General features: G+C 42.0%; 1 protein-coding gene across 1 annotated transcript in view; it reads left to right on the top strand.

Moving 5' to 3' along the window:
* The first annotated feature begins 16898 nt into the window (after positions 1-16898).
* ACP3 (acid phosphatase 3) overlaps positions 16899-21851 on the top strand; it is a 46298-nt gene continuing 41345 nt past the window's right edge. Inside the window, exon 1 of the mRNA XM_042903030.1 lies at positions 16899-17095. Coding sequence (XP_042758964.1) covers positions 16976-17095 — 120 coding nt within the window. The 5' untranslated portion in view covers positions 16899-16975. The remainder of the gene's footprint in view (positions 17096-21851) is intronic.

Here is a 21851-nt window from a genome sequence, read left to right as displayed (position 1 = left end):
ATACAATCTAAGGTTTACCATTGTATGACAGAGCTTTTCCAAATAACTTAACATCCCAAATAAAAGGACCTAATTCGTCAAGAAGACTTCATTTACCATTTAAATCCTGAGAAGTTTGTTAAAACCTCAGAAGTCATAAGTGCATCCTAAATAGAATTACAGATCATTACAAATTTTACAATTTTATATATTCAACCAAAGTGGCAATAAAAGATCCCAAAGGTGAATGTATCGCATTATACAGTTGTTATCAAAACCTAGCTCCTTTAACATGCAGAAGTTTTAACTAAGTAATCAAAGACCTGATAGAGATGAGACCTAAAACTTTGATTCTCCCGGAGGATAAACCTTTGTTTGCATTGTCTTATCAAGAGCAGATCAACAGTTCAAGAAAACTGTGTCATTTGAGTAGAGAGAAGAGCAGGATTTCAACCTTATACTAGTGTACTTTTAAAATTCCATTCATCTCAACCTTCTATAGCTTTCTTTTGCTTCTAAATTTTGTCCCAAATCCATTTCTTTCCAAATAACCAGTCTCATTTAGGACAAAATGACTTTCTCCTACCCTCAACGAAACTGTATTTCCATTCCTTATATCTTTCTTATATACCTCCTATTTTCCTACATACAGAGTTGCTTTCTTTATTTTCATCAGTCTTAAGTACATTTAGCAGAATTTTAACTCTTAGGAAACCTTAGTCCCCATTTGAGGACTTAGTAACCAATTGAGAGGGATTTACATTAGAATTTTTTTAGATGGTAAATTCATGAACCAATTAAGTACAAAGCATGTTTTCCAATAGGTCCGAATAGCCTTAATTTCTCAGCAATAAGAAGATAAAAACACAAACCTATGTTCAATAATCAAAGCTTTAGCCTTCCATCCTATTTGGAAAGTTTCAAGTTACCAAGCACCTTGAAAGTTATCTTAATAATTACCCATGAAATCTTTGAGACAGACAAAATTAATTATCATTAACAAATTGCAACAGAGATAACATGAGCTTGTTTGACCTTTGTTGATAACTTTAAAGACAGATCCAATAAACTTAAATTAGTTTAAACATTGAATATGTTTCACCTGCATCCACCTAAAAGTAAATTAATTTTTCCCCATTGTCAATTTTCATTTGGGGCACCAGTGGAGATATCTGAAATGGGTGGTCCGGGGGGGGGGGGGGGGGGGGGGTGTGCATTTTGCTCCTTGACTTGGAGGGTGGGAGGAGGAACCAATGTTGCCTGAGACAGTGAGGAAGGTATAGGACCACACCCAAGTTGTTGCAGAAACATGAGGGGGAGGGGAAGGCAGAAGCAGCAACTGCTTGGGAATATTCCTTGAAGTCCCGGGCCCAAGGTAGACTAACCACAGTTGGCTCCAATTATAGCTGTTAACCTGGGAAATAAGGGAGAATCCCTCACATCTATTAAGCAGAGAAACAGGGAGAGAGAGGCAGGGTCCCCTTTTAGTCTGGTTCTATCTCGGCTAGAACAGTAAGGTCCCCTTCTTAAGGTTCCTCCTGATCTCTGGTGGGTTTTTGGGACTCTCCCTGGTTGGGACATTTATTCTTTTTAATGTCCTTTCCCCTTGCAGCTGGGCATATTTATGGCCTTCTCAGCCCCCTTCTCTGGTCCCCCTGAGGGCCTCTTGATATCAGCGGATGTGGACTGGCATCTGGAGAGTGCCTGCCCCTGGCTGAGGGTACAATCTGGCCACCAGGACTTGTTGGGAGGGTTTTCTGGCCTGGAAGGGGAGGAGAAATGGGCTGCAAACAAAGGAAGCAGAAACCGGAGGAGGGGTCTCTAAGCTAGAGACCAGAGTTTGTTTCAGTCCAATCAGCCATCTTTGGTGTACTTTATCCACTTCTCCAACAATACCTGTCACCCATTTGACCCACCCCCACACACCCCCCTCCAGCAACCCCCAGTTTGTTCTCTGCATTTAAGAATGGAATAGAGGAATATTTTTAATTCTACAAACTTGGGGTGGAGTTGGGGAATGTATGCTCATATTTATGTGTGTGTGTGTGTGTGTGTGTGTGTGTGTGTGTGTGTGTGTATAAAATAAAAACTACAGCTTCCTACCTAATGGTGAAACATTAGTAATCCCTTTAAAGTCAGAAATGGGCTAAAAATGCCCCCGTAGCACAAGTATGATTTAAAATTACATTTTAAGTACTATTACAATTAGAAAAGAGAAATAGGAGGTAAAAAAAAAAAAAAAAAAAACCCAGAAAGATATTCTTAACGATGTTGTGCTGGATAAAAGATAAACAGATAAAACAATGGGAGTAAAGGAATGTTGAAATACTATAGCCATGATTTCACGTGGGCCCCTGGCACTGCCTGGTAATTGCCCTGTCCTTCCATTGCTTGTTCATTTCCCTACCATCCAGGACATGTAGTTCCCAACTCCTTGCTCCTGAAACCTCTGAGACACATTCCACTCTCCTTGCTTCCTTTTCGCCAGGTGATGTTTCTTACTTTTTTGCGGAGAATAGTCCTCAGAATACAACCAGTTCTCCTATTAAAATGCATGAATTGTCCACTTCCTGTGCACCCTTTCCGCTGTGCTGTGGATCCCAGTCCCTCTTTCCTCTGTACTCCTGACAGCATCATCATACAAACTCAATACTTACACACTCACAAACACAGAGTGGGGAAAGCCCCCATCTTCTTCCTCAGATTTTCCATCTATCTCCCATTTTCCCCTCGTTTGCATAGCTAAATTTTTCCAAAGAGTTGGTGGTGGTTGCTGCTTCTCATCCTAGCCTCTTGTTTCCTTCTCGGTGGGTTCTGATTGTACTTCCATCTCCCCCGACTCCACTGGCACTGCTCCTTATCAAAATCAACATGACCTCTTCTTGCCAAATCCAGCGGTCACTGCTTCTGTCCCAATTTCTCTTCTGCAAACCCTCGGGGCTTTCGAAACGGTCAGCCACTACCTCTGTGAATTTCTCTCTCTCTGCCCATCAACTGTGACTACACTCCCTGTTCCCTTCCAAGTCTTCAAAACACCTTTCCAGGGCCCTCTTCTGTTTGTACTCTAAATGTTGCTGTGCCGTAGGGCTCTGCTCTTCTTAACATTATGGAGGTATAATTACATACCATAAAATTCATCCATTTTAAGTGTGCCATTCAACGATTTCTAGTAAATTTACAGAGTTGTGCAGCCATCACCACAATCCAGTTTTAGAACATTTCTCTGGCCCTGGTAAGATCTCTCTTGTTCATTTATAGCTAATTCTGGTTCCCACACCCAGCCTAGGAGGCTACAAATCAACTTGCTCTATATATAGATTCACTTTTCCTTTTCTCTGTTGACACATTTTCTGTAGGTGATTTCATATATGCCTGTGGCTTTATTTGCTGTCTCTATGTCCAGGATAACCAGATTTATGTCAACAGTCCCATCTCTGCCAAACACAGACTCACATTTTCAATAGACATTCAACATCTCTACTTGGATTTTTACTTTTGTTTATTTACCTTTTTTCTTAATTTTAGAGCAAGAGAAAGCATGAGTGGGGGACAGGGCCAGAGGGAGAGACAGAGACAGAGACAGAGACAGAGACAGAGACAGAGAGAGTGTGTCTGTTAAGCAGCCTCCATGCTCAGGACAAAGCCTCATACAGGGCTCAATCCCACAAGCCTGGGATCACGACTTGAGCCAAAATCAAGAGTCAGACGTTCAACTGACTGAGCCACCCAGGAACCCCCCTACTTGGATTTTTAACAGACATTTCAAACACTTCTAAGCAGGATTGTTGCTTGTTTATTCCACATGATATAGTGGCTAAGAGTGTGTCTGTAGCCAGAATCCAGGATCTGAATCTTCTTGACTTGTCATTTATTAGTCATGTGACCTTAGGCAAGTAACTTAACCTTTCTGTGCCTTAATTTCCAACTCTATAAAATGGAGTTTGAGAATAGTACCTATCTCCTAGGACTGTTAAGAGAATTAAACAAATTTACATCCACAAAGCATTTTAAACAGGACCCTCGGTATAGTAAATCAGTGGTTCTCAAATTTTCCAGCATATTAGAATCTCTGAGGACAGCTTTTAAAGTTCTGGATGCCCAGCCTACACCCCATATCAATTAAGTTAGAATTTCTGGAGGTGATACCCAGACAGGTATTTTTTTAATTCCCAAGTAATTTCCATTTGAGGCTAAGGTTGAGGACCAGGGTCTAAGAGTTAGATAAGTTTGTATTAAATAAGTGAAACTGTTTCTCTCTCAAGCTTAACTTCCTGGTCTCCCCCATGTTCATAAATCTGTATCTGACACTTTTGTTGCTTACTTACAACGTCCACCCACATTTCTTTCATGCTAAAAGAATGCAAATCTTGGGGCACCTGGGTGGCTCAGTCGGTTGAGCATCCGACTTTGGCTCAGGTCATGATCTCCCGGTTTGTGAGTTCAAGCCCCACATCGGGCTGTCTGCTGTCAGTGCAGAGAGCCTGCTTCGGATCTTCTGTCCCCTCTCTCTCTGCCCATACCCAGCTTGAGTTCTCTCTCTCTCTCTCAAAAATAAATAAACATTAAGGAAGAAAGGAAGGAAGGAAGGAAGGAAGGAAGGAAGGAAGGAAAGAAGGAAAAGAAAGAAAACTGAGATGGTCTTCAGCCCCTCGTAACCCAAAGCATCCTGATGTGTGACCTCAATAACAACATAGCTATTCATCCAATTTCTCAAACCCAAGACCTAGGAGTGCTTCTTGATACTCCCACCCTTCACATCTCATATCCAAGGCTGGTCATCCCTTCCTTCCAAATATGTATTTTTCTATCCATCCACTTCTTTCTACCTCCCTTATGTCTGCCCTGATCCAACCCATCTGTCTCCTGGGCTAGTGTCATAGCCACCAGGCTGTTCTCTTTGCTTCCCATTTTGCTCCTCAATAATCCATTCTTGACAATCGGCCATGGTGATTTTTTTTTTAAGTAGGCTTCATGCCCAGCACAAAGCCCAACACAGAGCTTGAACCCACGACCCTGAGATCAAGAATCAGACACTTAACTGACTGAGCCACTCGGGCACCCCAGCCACGTGATTTTGAACATGTATCACTCCCTTGATCCAATTCTTCATTTGTCTTCCCATTGCACTGAGAATGAGTCCAAACTCCTCACCACAGCAAACAAGACCCTGTGTGATTTAGCACCTCCTCACCTCTCTGACTTTGTCCTCTCTGCCTCTTCCCCATGTTCACTAATCTCCCACCACATTGGCCTTCCTGTCTTCCCTCTGATACAACCACCTCATTCCTGTCTCTGTCTTTACCTGCCCCTCACTTTGCCCAGTCCGCTCTGCTCCAGAGACCCTTGTAGCTCACCTTCACTTCATTCAGGTCTTACCTTAAATATCACCTCAGGGAAACCCTCCCTGGCCACTCATCTTAAGTCACCCCCGCCCACAGATGTGCTCACTGTCATGTCACCTTATTTTACTGGACTTAACAGTAATTATCACTATATGAAATCATCCTGTTCATTCCTTTATTTGCTTATCTGCCTCCCCTGCTAAAATAGAAGTTTCATTAAAGAGGGAACTCACCTGTGTTGTTCACGCCAGCATTCTAAGGACCTAGAACAGTGCCTGACACAGACAGATGACCGATAAACATTTGTTGGTTTGAATTTGTAATGAAGGGCATGTAACCAAAACAGGTCAACTAGAGTTTTCCCTGGGAGTTTCGCACTGGATTTGGGGAAGAGTCCTTTCTTCTTGGGTGAAGGTATGAGCAACCTTGGTTCTAGTTTCAATTGGGAGGATGTGTGGTTTGAGAAATGGAAGCTGCATGAAGAGAGGAGAAAAGAAGAATGCATTAGATGAACCCCAGTTGCATTTTTGTTCCAAGTCCCACTGATCTTTACCCTTCCCTTTGTTCAGTTACATGAGGCAAAAAATTCTCTTCCTTGCCTGAGATGAACAAATCTGCCACCTGCCACCAAAAGAATCTTGAGTACTAAGGTGGGTTGCAGGCTTCAGAGAGGCTCCCAGTGCCCTCCCAAAGGAAGCTCCAACATCCGATGTTCAAGGGTGGAGGGAACCCCGGTCAGAAGCCAGGCACCTTGACTGAGGCCCCACTCTCCCTCAGCACCAAGCCAATGAGAACCGCCCTTCACTAGCTGGAAAAGTAGCAGTGGCTCAGATCTGCCTTCAAGAACAAACTTGTCAGAAATTCCAAGGAGTGCCATTAGCTAGCAGCCTCCAGTTGCACTACCTTTGGGATCCACTGTAGCATTTGAGCTGAGGCCAGATTCTTCTCAGGCAGCTCCCAGGCAACAACTGATCATAGTGGGATACTGAATTTTGGCCTAATTCAAGATTCTTCTATTGCACTGGAGTCCCCATGTTGCAGCCTGAGATTTTCACAGGGTTGCACCACAGTTTGAGGCTCTTTCTAGCTAATCGTCCCATCCATCGCTCCTTTTCCCAAGTATTGGACCTGAATCACAGTCTGAAGCTCTCCTTGCCTACTCTTTCCCCTCTACTAGACATTATCGCCAATAAAGAGCTTGTGCTTCTAACTCTGTCTTGGCATGTGCCTCCCAGAGGGCCTAACCAACACATTAACCAAGTGCAGGGCAAGGCCAACAGCCCTCATGCTCTCTGAAGGCCAATATACAGAAGAACGCATGAGACACAGGCAGGATGAGGAGGGGAGGCTCCTGGAGCGTTCACGCTTTATATTTTCAGGGCAACAGTCTGCTTGCATTTGGTAGACAGCCCAGATCCTCCACTGAAGGAAGGACAGAGAGAGAAGGTATAGACGACCAGCAACAGCAGCAGTGGTGGGAATAAAGCAGAGCTCAGCACCATCTCCCTGGGATCTTTTCCTGCTCTTCTGTTGTAGGGGCTTTGTATGGATGGCCATGAGTCAGACGTTTTTAACTGTGGGTTCCTGCCTTCTGCCTATAACAAATTCCTTTAACTGCCTCACTGACTCTCTGTTGCTGGCTATATGTGCACAGAGCTCTCAGCACTTCCTGGAAATGGAGAGAAGAATTTTCTTTCGTCACAAGAGTATGTTCTGTCTTTCGGAGACCACAGACATTCCCCTTAGGAAGCTGCCCCAGAATGCCAGAAGACTGCCAGTGTGGCCCTAACCTTTCCATGTCTAGCACCTTGTGGTCTTGCTTTCACACTGATGCCTCCTTGGCCTCAGCATCTGTCTGCTTGCTTTCAGCTTCAAGTTATTCCTAGCCCATTACCCTGTAACTTTTCTGTCCTTGCTTGATGAAATGAAAAGAGTAGGGATTTTGAAGTTAGATAGACCTACGTTCGCATTCTTACACTGTACTCTTTTTTTTTTTAACGTTTATTTATTTTTGAGACAGAGAGAGACAGAGCACGAACAGGGGAGGGTCAGAGAGAGGGAGACACAGAATCTGAAACAGGCTCCAGGCTCTGAGCCATCAGCACAGAGCCTGATGCGGGGCTCGAACTCACGGACTGCGAGATCATGACCTGAGCCAAAGTCGGCCGCTTAACCGACTGAGCCACCAGGCGCCCCTCTTACACTGTACTCTTTAGCTAGCTGCCTTTCAAGTCTGTTGCGGGGATTACATGAGATAAGATGTGCCATGTGACTAGCAGAGTTCACAGCATACAGTAGGCACTCCGTAAATGTTAATGCCCTCTCTTCCTCTCTTTGCCCTCTCAGGGGCCCTTCCGTTTCCAACGTCTAGTGTTCACTCTCTGACCTTGACTTTATAATTATTATTCTTTACCTTTATGTTTGAGCTCTTGCACAACTTCCCTGGCCCACCCTGTCTGCCACCCACGCCTTCACGTAACTACACCCATAACTGGAGTTTTACAATCTCCCACCTGTCTCTCAGTCAGGAAGGCCCATATTCCTCCCCCTCCAAGATGAGGAAATTGTAGTGACGCCATCCTTAACAATGTAGTATTAATGCGATGGTGGATCCAGTGGTGTGCTGGAGCCAGTTTACACTGGCTTGTGAGAACCAACTGTTAAATTTTCAGGAATTTTGCAAGCTCGTTGCTAAACACAGCCATTACTAAAAATTAAACTACGTAAACTTAAAATCAAATAGGTTATATTAAAAGCATAATAAATACTCAAAATTCATCACTTCCAAATTATTTTACTGCATAGTATTATTATCCATTCTCTTGAGGTGATTTATACTCATGGTAAGTGTAATAAGCACGATGGAGATACTATATAATGGTATGTTTATCTCTTCCCAGTTGCACACTCAGTGACATCATGTTGGTAGCTTGAAATCAGCTGTGGTGAGACTATTTGCACCATGGAAATTGGCAAATGCTATAAATGAGAATTTTTTTCAGATCCAATTGTTAAACATTTACAACACGCTAGTCAATGGATCGTTTTGTATACAGTCCAGCAATAATCACCAAGTATACTGAAGTAGCTAAAGACATTGGTAAGTTTTAAAAAGATTTTTTTTACCCTCATGATATACCAACCCAACTACTTGCAGTTTCCCAGAATGCATTATGTTCTCTCATGCCTCCAGGTCTTTTCTAGTGACCTAAATACTAGGTTAATATTTGCTTAAGTCAATGTTCCTCTTCTTAGTAACCATAATATTCTCTGCATGGTTCACCAGCTTCATCACAATATAATTGATAGTATGCTCCTTGAAGAAGGGGTTGTGTCTGCTCAAACCTGGTGTTCCCAGGGCCTGATCATAACAGACACTCAACAAATTTTTTGAATCATTAGCTTGCCAGTAGCAACAATTCTCAAACATTTGGTCTCAGGACCCCTTTATACTCTTAAAAATAATTGAGGTTGCTTAACAGCTTTTGTTTATGTGGTTTCTATCTGTTGATACTTACTGTGTTCAGAATTAAAACTGAGGACCAGGGGCACCTGGGTGGATCAGTAGGTTAAGCATCTGACTTCGGCTCAGGTCATGATCTCATCCATGAGTTCAAGCCCCCCATCAGGCTCTGTGCTGACAGCTCAAGAGCTTGGAGCCTGCTTCAAATTCTGTGTCTCCCTCTCTTTCTGCCCCTCCCCCTGCTCACACTCTGTCTCTCTCTCAAAAATAAACATTAAAAAAAATCAAAACTGAGGACAGTGAGGGAGGGAGTGTCAGAGAGAGAGAAAGAGAAAGAGACCCAGAATCTGAAGCAGGCTCCAGGCTCTGAGCTGTCAGCACAAAGCCTGACCCGGGGCTTAAACCCACGAATCATGAGATCATCCCCCGAGCTGAAGTCGGATGCTTAACTGACTGAGTCATCCAGGCACCCCTAAAACTGAGGACATTGTAAAACACAAGAATACACAAGCACACATTCAACTTGCCATTAGAGCAGTGATGTCATTTCACGTCCTGTAGACTTTGGAAAACTCCAATGAATACCCACGAAAGACAGGGAGTGAAAAAGAAAATAATATCTTAACATTGTTATAAAAGTAGTTTTGACTCCATGGGCCCTCAGAAAAGATCTCAGGAATCTTCTGAAAAGATCTCAGGGACTCCCTGAAGGGTCTCAGAGTCTCCAACCCACACTTTGAGAACCACTGCCTTAGAGTAAATCTTCACCAGAACAAATTGATTCAGAAAAAAAATAAATACTCTGTCCTGGGTTAGGTACTATGGATTTGACAGAAAGGATGATGATTTAGGATTGAGCATAGCAACTATGTCCCAGTGGGATCTTCGAGAAGAGGTGGAACTGGCAGCCATTTCATGTGAATCACTGCTTTGTAAATTAAAAGATGGGATTTTTGTAAAGCCATAACGTTGGTACTAAAGACATCAACAAAATATATTTTTTGATAGAACGTCTCTGAAGTTTGTATGGTATTTTTTTTTTCATATAGACAATTTGTATTTTTGAGCAACCGATACTTTGGGAATATGTTTTATGACTTTTGCACTACTTTTCCATAATACCAGTAGCAGCACTTAACTTTAAAATCCTTCAGCTAACAAGGACCCTAGTGTTCAGTTAGGCTTTTTGACAACAAAAAGGCGGGGGCGGGGGGGTGGGTACATGAATGGAGACTCAGTGGGTTTCCTTTGAATTTTAAGACTCTTCTGAATGCAATAGCCGTGTAGCCTTATAATCTGGTCCAATCCACTAATATCTACACATCAGTGTAGTAATTTCCTGTAAGAATATACTGTCTTGTCCAAATGCAGTAATTTCCTGTAAGAATATACTGTCTTGTCCAAAATTAGAACTATAAAAATATTTTTGTTTCTTATATCTGTATGACATCCAAAATTGTATCATGTTACCAAAGAGCTTGAATTTTTCTCATGCTGTGGATAATATTTCTGTATTCAGCATTATTTCTAATGCCCAGTGTCAGGCAAAGAGTATGAACTCCAGGTTACTCAATTTTATTTGAACAAATGTAGTGTAATAAATTGATTGAGAAGTGAAGAAGAATGAAATAGGGTTAAGTGGATATATTTAGAAAGTTTTAGGAATCCTACTCTTAACCTCACTATGATATAACAGGGGCCATCTTACTGCCCCTGGATGTGTGTGTGTGTGTGTGTGTGTGTGTGACAGTGACAGGACTGGAAAGGGTAAAATCATCATGGAATGTGTGTACCCTGATAAGGTATTTATTCTTTCTTTTTTTTTTAATCCATCCTCTCACCCACATCACCTCTGGTAACCATCAGTTTGTTCTGTATAGTTAAGAGTCTATTTCTTGGTTTGTTTCTCTCTCTTTTTCCCCTTTGCTCATTTGTTTTGTTTCTTAAATTCAAGATATGAGTGAGATCACATGGTATTTGTCTTTCTCTCACTGATTTATTTCACTTAGCATTATACTCCCTAACTCCATCCATGTCACTGAAAATGGCAAGATTTCATTCTTTTTTTTTTTTTAATTTTTGTAATGTTTATTTATTTTTGAAAGAAAGAGACAGAGTGCAAGTTGAGGAGGGGCAGAGACAGGGAGACACAGAATCCAAAGTGGTCTCCAGGCTCCAAGTCTCCAGCACAGAGCCTGACGTGGGGTTCAAACTTGTGAACCATGAGATCATGACCTGAGCTGAAGTCAGACACTTAACCAACTGAGCTACACGGGTGCCCCAATATTTCATTCTTTTTTTTTTTGGATGAATAATATTCCATTGTATATACATGCCACATCTTCTTTAGCCATTCATCTATTGATGGACACTTGGGTTGCCTCCATAGTTTGGTTATTGTATATAATGATGCAATAAACATAGGGGTGCATATATCCCTTTGAGTTAGTGTTTTTGTATTTTGGGAGTAAATACCCAGTAGTGCAATTACTGGATAATAGGGTAGTTCTACTTTTAACTTTTTGAGGTGATAAGTAATTTAAAATATTTTTATTAAAATAAAAACGCAGACATTATCACATAAAATGAAGAAGTTATATTAATTTTTCACATCAAATATGGAATTCAAAAATATGTCTCCTTAATCTGACTGTTTCCCCCAAAATACATCCCAATTGACAGAAATTAGCAGATAGCCTAAAATCAGCAAATACTGGAGAAGAGGACTTAGAAAATCACAAAGCTTTGAAAGTCTCAGAATCAAGAGATAAAGATTGACATGACTTTATTTATTCAAAGGAAAGTCCTTCTGGTAATGGAATAAACAGAACCAGTTTAGAGATATTATAAGAAAGTTTTGAAACATGTTGGGAGGTTTTTTTAGATAAAGGAATTGATTAGTAAGAATTCATTCATTCATTCAACAAATATTCAGTAGACCCTTACTATGTGCCAAGTATTGTTCTAGCCAATGAGGATTCAGCAGTAAAGTCCTCTACTCTCATGAAGTTTAAATTCTAATGCAGGAGACAGACAATAAATGAACAAATAAATAAATATGTAACACAGGGCACCTGGGGGGCTCAATTGGTTAAACGTCCAACTTTGGCTCAGGTCATGGTCTTGTGGTTCATGAATTCAAGCCCCACGTCTGGCTCTGTGATGACAGCTTGGAGCCTGGAGCCTGCTTCAGATTCTGTCTTCCTCTCTCTGCCCCTCCCCTGCTCACACTCTCTCTCTCTCTCTCTCTCTCTCAAATATAAATAAACATTAAAAAAATGTTTTTAATTAAAAAAATAAAGTCAATGACCTTTAAGACCCACTTTCTATAACTCTGAGGGCACCCAGTAATGAAGTAAGAAATAGCATACAATTCATATTAGACATTTAAAAATTTCTTTTCTGATTTTAATAAAAATATCTGTTCATTGTGAGAAATTTAGAAAGTAGAGAAGAGTAGAAAGAAGAAAGTAAAACCACTTTACAATCACATCACCCAGAATAAAGCACCATCAAAATGTACATATTTCAATACACATTACACAAAATGAGATAAGATAATATTTTCATAAGTGGTCAGTTCTTTCCTTTACATGTTAAATACAGTAGAACCAATACAATGTTCAATCTGGACAGCTGTGTTAGAGGTGGAACAGTGCTAGGGCAGTATTTGCCTGGTTATCCCAGTGACTGGAACCTTGGAATGACACGCAAAGTAGACAGACCGTGACAAAACCTAGCTGCCCTGTCTCTCCTGCCAGTGCCTGAGCAATTGAGACTCGCTCTTGGGTGACAATTTCAGACTACATCTCTGTTCTTCAGAGCTCCTACTCATTTATGAGTCACTGTCACCTCTCTTCTCTCAGGTGGTTAGTTCTGAATGTGAGGAAAGCAGCGTTATCACAAGGGCAAAAGGGTGTGAGGGAGGCCAGCCCTAGGCAGGTAATCACAGTCCAAGGGGTAGCTGAAGGTCACCTTTGTTCAGCCTAACAGATAAATTCTCTGTTCTTTTCAGTTCTTTTTTGTTTTTATTCATTTTTGAGAGAGAGACAGAGCATGAACAGCGAGGGGAAGAGAGAGAGACAGAATCACAGTATCCAAAGCAGGCCGAGCTGAGAGCACAGAGCCCAATGCGGGGCTCGAACCCATGAACCATGAGATCATGACCTGAGCTGAAGTTGGACGCTTAACCGACTGAGCCACCCAGGCGCCCCTAGTTCTTGATGCCTCAGTAGAGCCATCCAAACCAAGCCTTCTCCTACCCAAGCCTTCATTTCCTCAGAGACAGAACCAGAGGAAGTCAGATCATTTAATCTCAAAAGAAGGGGCGCCTGGGTGGCTCAGTCGGTTGAACGTCCAACTTTGGCTCAGGTCATGATCTCGCAGTCTGAGTTCGAGCCCTGCATTGAGCTCTGTGCTGAGAGCTCGGAGCTCGGAGAAATTGTTCTCTCCCAGGTTCCAACTCTCAGAGTCACATCTGGGAACTAGGTGAGGAGAGCAAGGCACTCACCTTGCACTCATGATGTAAAGGGGTGCCCAAAACTTCCTAAAGATGATCAATAATATTTTAACACAATATTTTTAAAAACAAAAATTAATGTAAAACAATCTGTCATTTAAAAAGATGTCAAATTTGGGGCACCTGGGTGGTTCAGCCGGTTAAGTGTCCAACTCTTGGTTTTGGCTCAGGTCATGATCTCATTGTTCATGAGTTTGAGCCCCGCATCAGGCTCTGCGCTGGCAGCATGGAGCCTGCTTTGGATTCTCTCTCACCTTCTGTCTCTGCCCCTCCCCCACTCATACTCTTCAACGTGCTCTCTCTTAAAATAAATAAATAACCTTTAAAAAATAAATAAAAAGATGTCAAAGTTTAGAATAAAGGCAGGATCTATATTACTTCCTTTTGTCTCAGGCTCCCATAAGGTTTGGCAGGGCATTGTTGCTTATCTTACATCTGTCCCCCATTCCACCAATGACATGGATATTGGATGTTTGCCTAAATATTAAAAATAAACTAGACATACCAAGGGCAAATAGATCTACAGACAGACACAAAACACACAAAATGATCCATTGAGGTGAGGGGAGGAAATTTTCCATTCTTTTTTTTTTTTAATGTTTATTAATTTTGAGAGTGTGAGAGGGTGTAGAGAGAAAAGAGAGAGAATCCTAAGCAGCCACCGCAGTCAGCTCAGAGCCCAACCCAGGGCTCAATCCCACAAAACTTGAGATCATGACCTGAGCCAAAATCAAGAGTCAGATGCTTAACTGACTGACCCACCCAGGCACCCCAGAAAACTTTTATCTAAACCCATCTTATATTCAATTTTGCCTCAAAACAGCTAACATTGTAAACAAGTTCTGATGCAACAATTTGCCTTTACAATGACTATTGATCAATCGATACTATTCAGCACCCAATAGTCCATAGGTCACTGAGAGTCAAACAATACAGTTGTAAAGGTATAGCAAGTCCTGGAGTTTAAACACAGCCTCTGCCTACTTGGTGAACAACCAGTATAGCTATTAGTGGATCTTAACTCCAACCTAGACTCTTGATATCAGAAGTACACTTAGTACTTTCATAACCCTTGATCCACTGAGGATCGTGAATTCTTTTCCAATGAATATGTGTTCATTGTCATGGGTTCTGTGTTATACCACCCACATGTCCCTTCATGAGCTGAAGGATTAATTCCCCCCAGCTCTTGGGACTTTGTTGTCTGACATCACTCAGCAGTCAATTCCTTTCAGAATTGCCGTGGCAGAAGAGAGCCGCCAGAGCCACCTTCCCTGCGGTCACACTCTCTGCTGGGAGCAGCCTACCTCCAGTGAGTGGCTGACACAGGGGTAAAAAGCCTGGGTCCCTCACCCCAGTTCAGCACCACTCCCAAAGTCTTTTCCAGTTTCAGCATGCCTAGCAGGGTCAGCTGAGGCCTTCTCCCTCTGCCCAACCCTGCTTATTTCTCTTCCCCCTTCTGTTGTTGATCCTGAGAGCATTCCTAAATAAAATTTCCTGCATGCAAATCTCCATCTGGAAGTTTGCTTTCCGATGAACCCAACCTGCTCCATTTATGGGACTTCCTAACATCGTGTTAATTAGAGGCTGAACACTTGCCATATGAAGAAACAAAAGTGATTCAGCCAGTAAGTTCTGCTAATCACTGACACTAAGATTATTGGCACGCTTCATTGGGATATCAATTACGACATCCCAATATTTTTTTCAAGTCTCACCTTAAATGCTACCATATCTGTGTGTTTATTTAGATGACTCTTTAAAGTCTTTACAAAAGCCTTATGAGTTTAAGGTTCCAGAGACCAAAGAAGGTTTTTAAATGAATTTTATCTGAGTTGAGATGCTTTCAAACTCAACTTCATGGTGTTCAGATCTATATTTATGATCTCCTCTCCTTATAATTGGATGATCAAAGTAGAAGTTAGGGTGGAGAATAGAAGTATAAACCATCCACTTATTCCAACTTGAATCAGTTTAAGTTGAGACGTATTCACTCTAATCAGCCTTTTTCTGGTTCTCTCTAGAAGAAGTTGTTGCTGCTATTGCTACTACTGTTCCTAGTTGGAGGGCTAAAAGGAGCCCCAAAGAGGTGACACAGAGAAAGTTGGGTCTGGACCAGAAAAGGGATTTATCCCAGCTAACAGGAATGGCATAGGTAGGTTAGAGAACCAGTCATTACCAGGAAGCACTGGTATAGCCAAAATAGTGCCAGGCATCAATCCAAAGGTAGACAAAGAAGAAGACAGGAGAACAAGGGGCCAGGCTGATCCTTGAAAAAAACAAGACATTCAACAGAATCACGGATCTGGCATGATTTAAAGCGTGTGGGTCAGAACCAAGTCTGTGGAAGGTAAACAGGTGCTGGAGCTTCTTTGTCAGGTGGCCTGGTGCATACAGCAGGGATCCGAGTGGCAATTTCAAGTCTGCCCTGGACAACCTCCCAATCTCCATCCCCCTTTCCCTGAACCCATCTCCTCAAAATGCCACCCACTGAAGAGGAGTGTGGGGAGTGGCAGGTGAAGAATGTGGCAGCAAAGAGAGGGTCACAAGTCCCCTTAAATGTGTAACCCTAACCACACATTCATTTGTTCCTCACACACATCTTCCCATACCAAAAGAAGCAACCTCTCTCCCACACACCACATTCTAGGGCATCCTGTGATCACATTACAACAGAACCTTCTTGTCACGGGGAAGTGCAATGTACCAGAGAATAGGTTGTGGGGAAAACCACTGTTCTCTCTCTGCTAATGGTGTAGAAGCATTGTGACAGGGAGTTTTGCACCCAAATCCTGTTGTAGCCTATGATGGAACTGACAGATTGGGGGAAATGGACAGCTAAATTCCCTTAGTCCGGATTATCCTCTTTTATAGCGTCCCTGGTGAGATCATAGCTGGAGAGGCAGGGGTGTGACTCCCAGAATGAAGAATGTAGGGCTAGTGGCCAAAGCTGGTGACTGAGCTTAGAGAGCTATAGGTAAGTTTGTCCTTGTCATTGTTTTTTAAATTGTGTCAGGTTTGGAAAGGTCCTTCCAATCCTAGTGTTGAGATGCCACAGATGAACCCCAAATATCTTAAGGTGTCACTGAAAATTTTGAAAATAATATTTCTCATACTTGCCTTCAATTTAAAAACACCCCTCTAGGCTACATGAGAGTTTTACAAAGGGAGCCATATTTGGCCTGGGGAATAGACCCCAAATATGCCAGAACCCACAGTTCCTTCCATATATCTCTGCCTATAACTCTGGATTCCCAAAAGATGAGGAATCCCTGGCCTAAGGTTTCCAAAGTCAAGATTGATCCCTTTCCCAAGTGACAGTCACAAAGCAAACACTGTATCACACCCCACCTCAAGAAAAGAGAATGGTCAACTACAAAAAAGTCTCTCGACATGCTCTTTGTGACCTTAAGCAACAGCTTTCCCCTCGTTGGGCCTCAGTTCTACCTTAAATTCGGAAGACTGTGATCGCTCACACCCAGCCCCAAAATTATCTCACCAGTCACTTGCCAAGCCCCGCCCCAAGCTACCTGGCGACCTTACTATTTCTGAGTCTGGCTCCTCCCAGCAACTCCTTCCCTTTCAATTCCTTTGATAAATAGCTTCCCCTCTAATGGCTTTTGCTCTGGAAACTGCACCTCCTAACTCCTGCCAGAGACAGTTCTCCCCAGCATGAGCGCTGTCCCGCTCCCCTCGGCCAGGACAGCAGGTCTTCCCCTTAGCTTCTTGTTTCTGCTTTCCTTCTGGGTAGACCGAGGTGTGGTAGCTAAGGAGCTGAAGTTTGTGACATTGGTGAGTAGACTTTTCTCATTGCTTTTCCCTTAAAACTGTTACCAGCAGCGGCTGATAACCAAGTGTCAGGTTTCATATTAGCCTCCTGTGGTCTCCCAGAGACCAAACTCAAAGTGAATAATCAAGTTTCGCAAGTTCCTCCTAACGAATACTTAACGTGTCCTGACAAAAAGTGTTTGGTTTGGTTGTATGTGCCTTTGTCGATGTTCTTTATTCACTTACTTCACAACTGCCCTAAATGCACGTCCCTTTTGACAGCCTCAGAGGAAGGGGGAGCTTCCTCAAAGTGGGGGGAGGCCTCAGCTGGCCATGGTTCGCACTAGGAGCTTAATCGGGCTTCATTCAGTTTAATGATGATTAGTTTGCAAACCAAAAAACTGTCCTTTTCTGAATTAAGTAGCCCCTTCCCTTTTATTTATCAGGAAATTGGAAAATATATTTGTAAACAGTCTTTGAAGCATAAAAATGAAACTAAACTCGAGACTTCGAGGAGGACTTCCTGATGCATAGATTTGGTTGACCATTAAAATAATGTTTTTCTCCACGCAATGTAACATGCGACAAATTATGGGGAAAGGGGGTGGCATGAAGTTAAGGAAAAAAAATATACTGTTGGTGTTATTTTAAAAACAGATAGAAAGGGGCTTTGCAAAGTAAAGGGGATTTATCATTTTACCTGGGTGTCCTGGAATCAATCCCTCTGTGTCTCCTGGTTTCTCTTTGTGTTTGATTTTCTTTGTATGTCTCTCTTGTTCTGCTTCACTCAGTCTCCCTCTGCCTCTGATCCTCTCTTTGTCTTTCACAGACGCTCTCTCAATCTCTTTCTCTTCCTCACTTTTTTTTTTATTGATAGAGTGAAAATATGCTAGTAAATAAATTTTCATACTGTAAGAGTACTCAAAATTTATTTCTATAATTTGCAGGGAAGTCATCTTTTACTTAAAAATTAAACATGAAGTTCCTGTTTTCTCAGCTTAGCGTATTCAGCACTCCTTTCTTTCCCTACAGAAAAAAAAAATTTCATACCATATGATTATGAGTACAGTAAATCGTTACTAGGTCATGAGTCAACAAATGAGAGACAGAATCAGAAACCTATCATCAATTTATTTACAAATGATTTACCAGCTGCCAGACTTCTGTGCTAAAAAAAAAAGTGTGTAATATTGTGTACCTTCTGTAGAGACATCCATGCAAGTTAGACTTTTTTGTTTGTTTTTTTAACGTTTATTTATTTTTGAGAGCCAGAGAGACAGAGCATGGATGGGGGAGGGGCAGAGAGGGAGGGAGACACAGAATCCAAAGCAGGCTCCAGACTCTGAGCTGTCAGCACAGAGCCTGACCTCGGGGCTGGAACCCACCTACCACGAAATCCTGACCTCAGCTGAAGTCCGACGCTTAACTGCCTGAGCCACCCAGGCACCGTAGTTAGACTTTTACTTGTATTCCTTGCCAACACGTGCGTTAAGTGAGTGTCGGGACTCTGCAGAAATTACACTGTCAACACTGTAAACCTGTTGCAAGCTGGTTGAGTGGAATCTTCTCTGAGATATTACAGTGAAGTTTCAGTTAACTTCACGTGGCCAATTCTCTGCCTCTTTTACCAGAGTCCAGGCTAACTTCCATTGGTACCAAACTGTTGTGGCTTTCCTTTCTCCCCCATCACTCTCAGTTAACATGTATTCAAGGACCACAAGTTAATTCTATCTATCTAAGGACTTCAGCAAGAAGATACTGCTTTCTTGTTTTTATTGATTAGAGAGAATATTTGACTATACATGGTTAAATTATATACCCAGGCAAATCCTTACAAAATTATTAGAACCAGGAGCACCTGGGTGGCTCAGTCGGTTAAGCATTCAACTCTTGATCTCAGCTGAGGTCTTGATCTCAGGATTGTGAGTTTAAGCCCAGCATTGTGCTCCGTGCTGGGCCTGAAGCCTACTTTATTATTATTTTTTAACATAAACAACATAATTTAATTGTTCTAAAAAGCCTTTTCCCTAGGCATTATAGTCTCGATGTTATAAATGTGCAAACTAAGACAAAGAAAGTTAGATTGCTTGCTTAGTATCATAAACTATATGTGTTCATTATTTTATTTTTTTAGCTTTCTTTTTTTATTGTTCAAAATTTTATTTAAATCCAAGTTAGTTAACATGTAGTGTAATAATGGTTTCAGGAGTAAAATTTAGTGATTCGTCACTTACATGTAACACCCAGTGCTCATCCCAACAAGTGCCCTTAATGCCCATCACCCACCCATCTCCCCTCCAGCAACCCTCAGTTTGTTCTCTGTATTTAAGAGTCTCTTATGGTTTGCCTCCCTCTCTGTTTTTATCTTATTTTTCCTTCCCTTCCCCTGTGTTCATCTGTCTTGTTTCTTTTGTCTTTCTCTGACATATTTCAGTGAAGCCTACAAAAAAAAAAAAAAGAGAGAGAAAATTGTTAGAACCAGAATAAAGGAAAGCTGCCTCTGATTAAAGTGGTAACATTAGTGACAATAACCAATCGTGACTCAAATGTTTTTTACATGCCAGGCACTGCTCTGAGAGTTCAATATGGAATATGTCACATTATCCTCCCAAAAACGCTGTAAAGTAGGGTTTCTAGGAAAACACAGGATACCAAGTTAAATTTGAATTTCAGATGAACATCAAATAAATTTTTAGTATAAAGGGTGTTTCATGCAATATCTGGGCATCCTGTAGTTTTGTTTGCTATATCTGGCAACTGTTCCCCAAAGTTTTTGTAAAAACCTTACTAACTCTATTTTATAGATAAAGAAATTGAGACACAAAGAGGTTAAGCAGTTTGCCCATGGTTACACGGTGCAGTCAGGATTTGAATCCAGGCTGTATGATCAAAGAGGCCGTGTCCTTAATCACTAAACATATTCCATTCCTGCTGTGTGTGTTTAAGCCAGCACATGGAGCTGAGATCTTTCCATGGAGGTTAGGTGTACAGATTTAACTCCTACTCAAAATCAGCAGGTGGCTTCCTCGCTGTTTCTCTCTGATCCAAGAAAAATAAATCTTCCCCAATTCTAAAAAGCTGTTCTTGGCAGAAAGAGCAGGAAACTGTCTCGGGTTCTTGTTCCCTGTCATGAAAAGAGTCATCACATGATCTTTTAAAACAGGTTTATCAAAGTTCGTCTCATGGAATGCTAGTTTGATGAGTTGTTAACAGGAGTTGCTTGGTAAAAACAAAATGGGTTTCAGTAGTTAAATCTGCACTGGGAACAGAACAAGGGTTAAACTGTATTTCAGGTGTTTTAAGGGCAGGACTCCTCAGTCTTTTTCTGATATGTGCTGTGGCTTTAAAGGAAAGGATTTAATAAAACTGCATTTCCTAAACTTTGACCATAGAATCTACCTCCTTCTTTTCCAGAGTGTCCCATAGAAAACCCTTAGAGAATCATTATTCTTAACTTTTTAGAGAGAGAATAATAAGCATGGTGAGTATGGGAGGTCAAGGGAGATCTCTCTCGATTGCCTTTTTTCAGGAGGGACCTGAAATTAGTGACTGCCAGGATTAGAAGCCGAAGTAGGACATTCCAGGCCAACAGAACATCACTGCCGTGAGGCTAGGATAAACAATGTATTAGATGTATGTGCCACAGGGGCTCTGAGGCAAAGCATGTTTAGTAAGAATATAAAGTTATAACATCGAGGTGGGCAAGGCCAGATCAGGTAGGGTGCTGTGGGACCTACGTAACATGCCAAATCTGCTTAGCAGACTCAGTGGAGAAAGATCATTCATGGGGGTCCAAACCATGGGTTTTTTGGTTTGTTTGTTTTTGTTTTGTTTTAAGTAACCTGTGGGCACCTAGGTGGCTCAGCCAGTGAGTGTCCAATGTTGCCTCAGGTCATGATCTCACGGTTCGTGGGTTCAAGCCCTGCATCAGGCTCTCGTTGTCAGCATGGAGCCCACTTAGGATCCTCTGTCCCTCTCTCTCCCTGTGTACCTCTCCCACTCTGCTCCCTCTCTCTCTCTCTCTCTCTCTCAAAGATAAACAAACATTTAAAAAAAAGTTACCTGTGATCTAAAAGGATGAAGTGAATGTGACATGGTGGGGAAAACAGTGGGTAGCCATCATGAAAAGAAGGAGATCTACACGACTCATTCAATCTCTTTGAGCCTCGGTTTCCTTCTTTGTTCAGGACAGCAACAGTGCCAGCCTGGCCTCACAGGAGTTGTGAGAATTGAAAGAGAGAGCAGGGAAAGAACTGTACAAAACCATGGAGGGTTGCACAAACACAAGAGGTTGTTATCCTGGATGTCTTCTATTGCAATTACCACTACTGCAAACAGTCCTACTGCTGACCCTCTATTTTTAGGTTTCTAAAGGATTTCGTAGAGTGTGACTGCTGGACTGAGAACATAGGTTACAAATTTGGCAGAGCAGTAGTTAAGAAGATTGCCTTTCCACAGACTTAAAAGAGGACCTAGGCACGTCCAAAGGCTCCAGCTGAAACTCCAGTTGCTCAAGAATCCCACCTGTGCACTTGAGGGCACTCCCTGATATGCACGTGTGCACACGCACACACACATATTGATTTCCAGTGCTGGGTAGCGGGGGATGGCTTATCAAGTGTCTCTGCGGGACACCCCTTCTGAAGAGCTCATGGCGTGTTTGAGCCCTAAAACCTATTGAAATATAGAGGAGTTATTCCTGACCTGTAAGGACAGAGTGAGAAAGCTTGTTTAAGCCTTATGATTATGTTCCACGGCGCTGCTGTTTAACAATCCCTCC

The sequence above is a fragment of the Panthera leo genome, chromosome C2 (assembly GCF_018350215.1).
Source record: "Panthera leo isolate Ple1 chromosome C2, P.leo_Ple1_pat1.1, whole genome shotgun sequence".
NCBI lineage: Eukaryota > Metazoa > Chordata > Mammalia > Carnivora > Felidae > Panthera > Panthera leo.
This window is presented reverse-complemented; position numbering and strand designations above follow the sequence as displayed.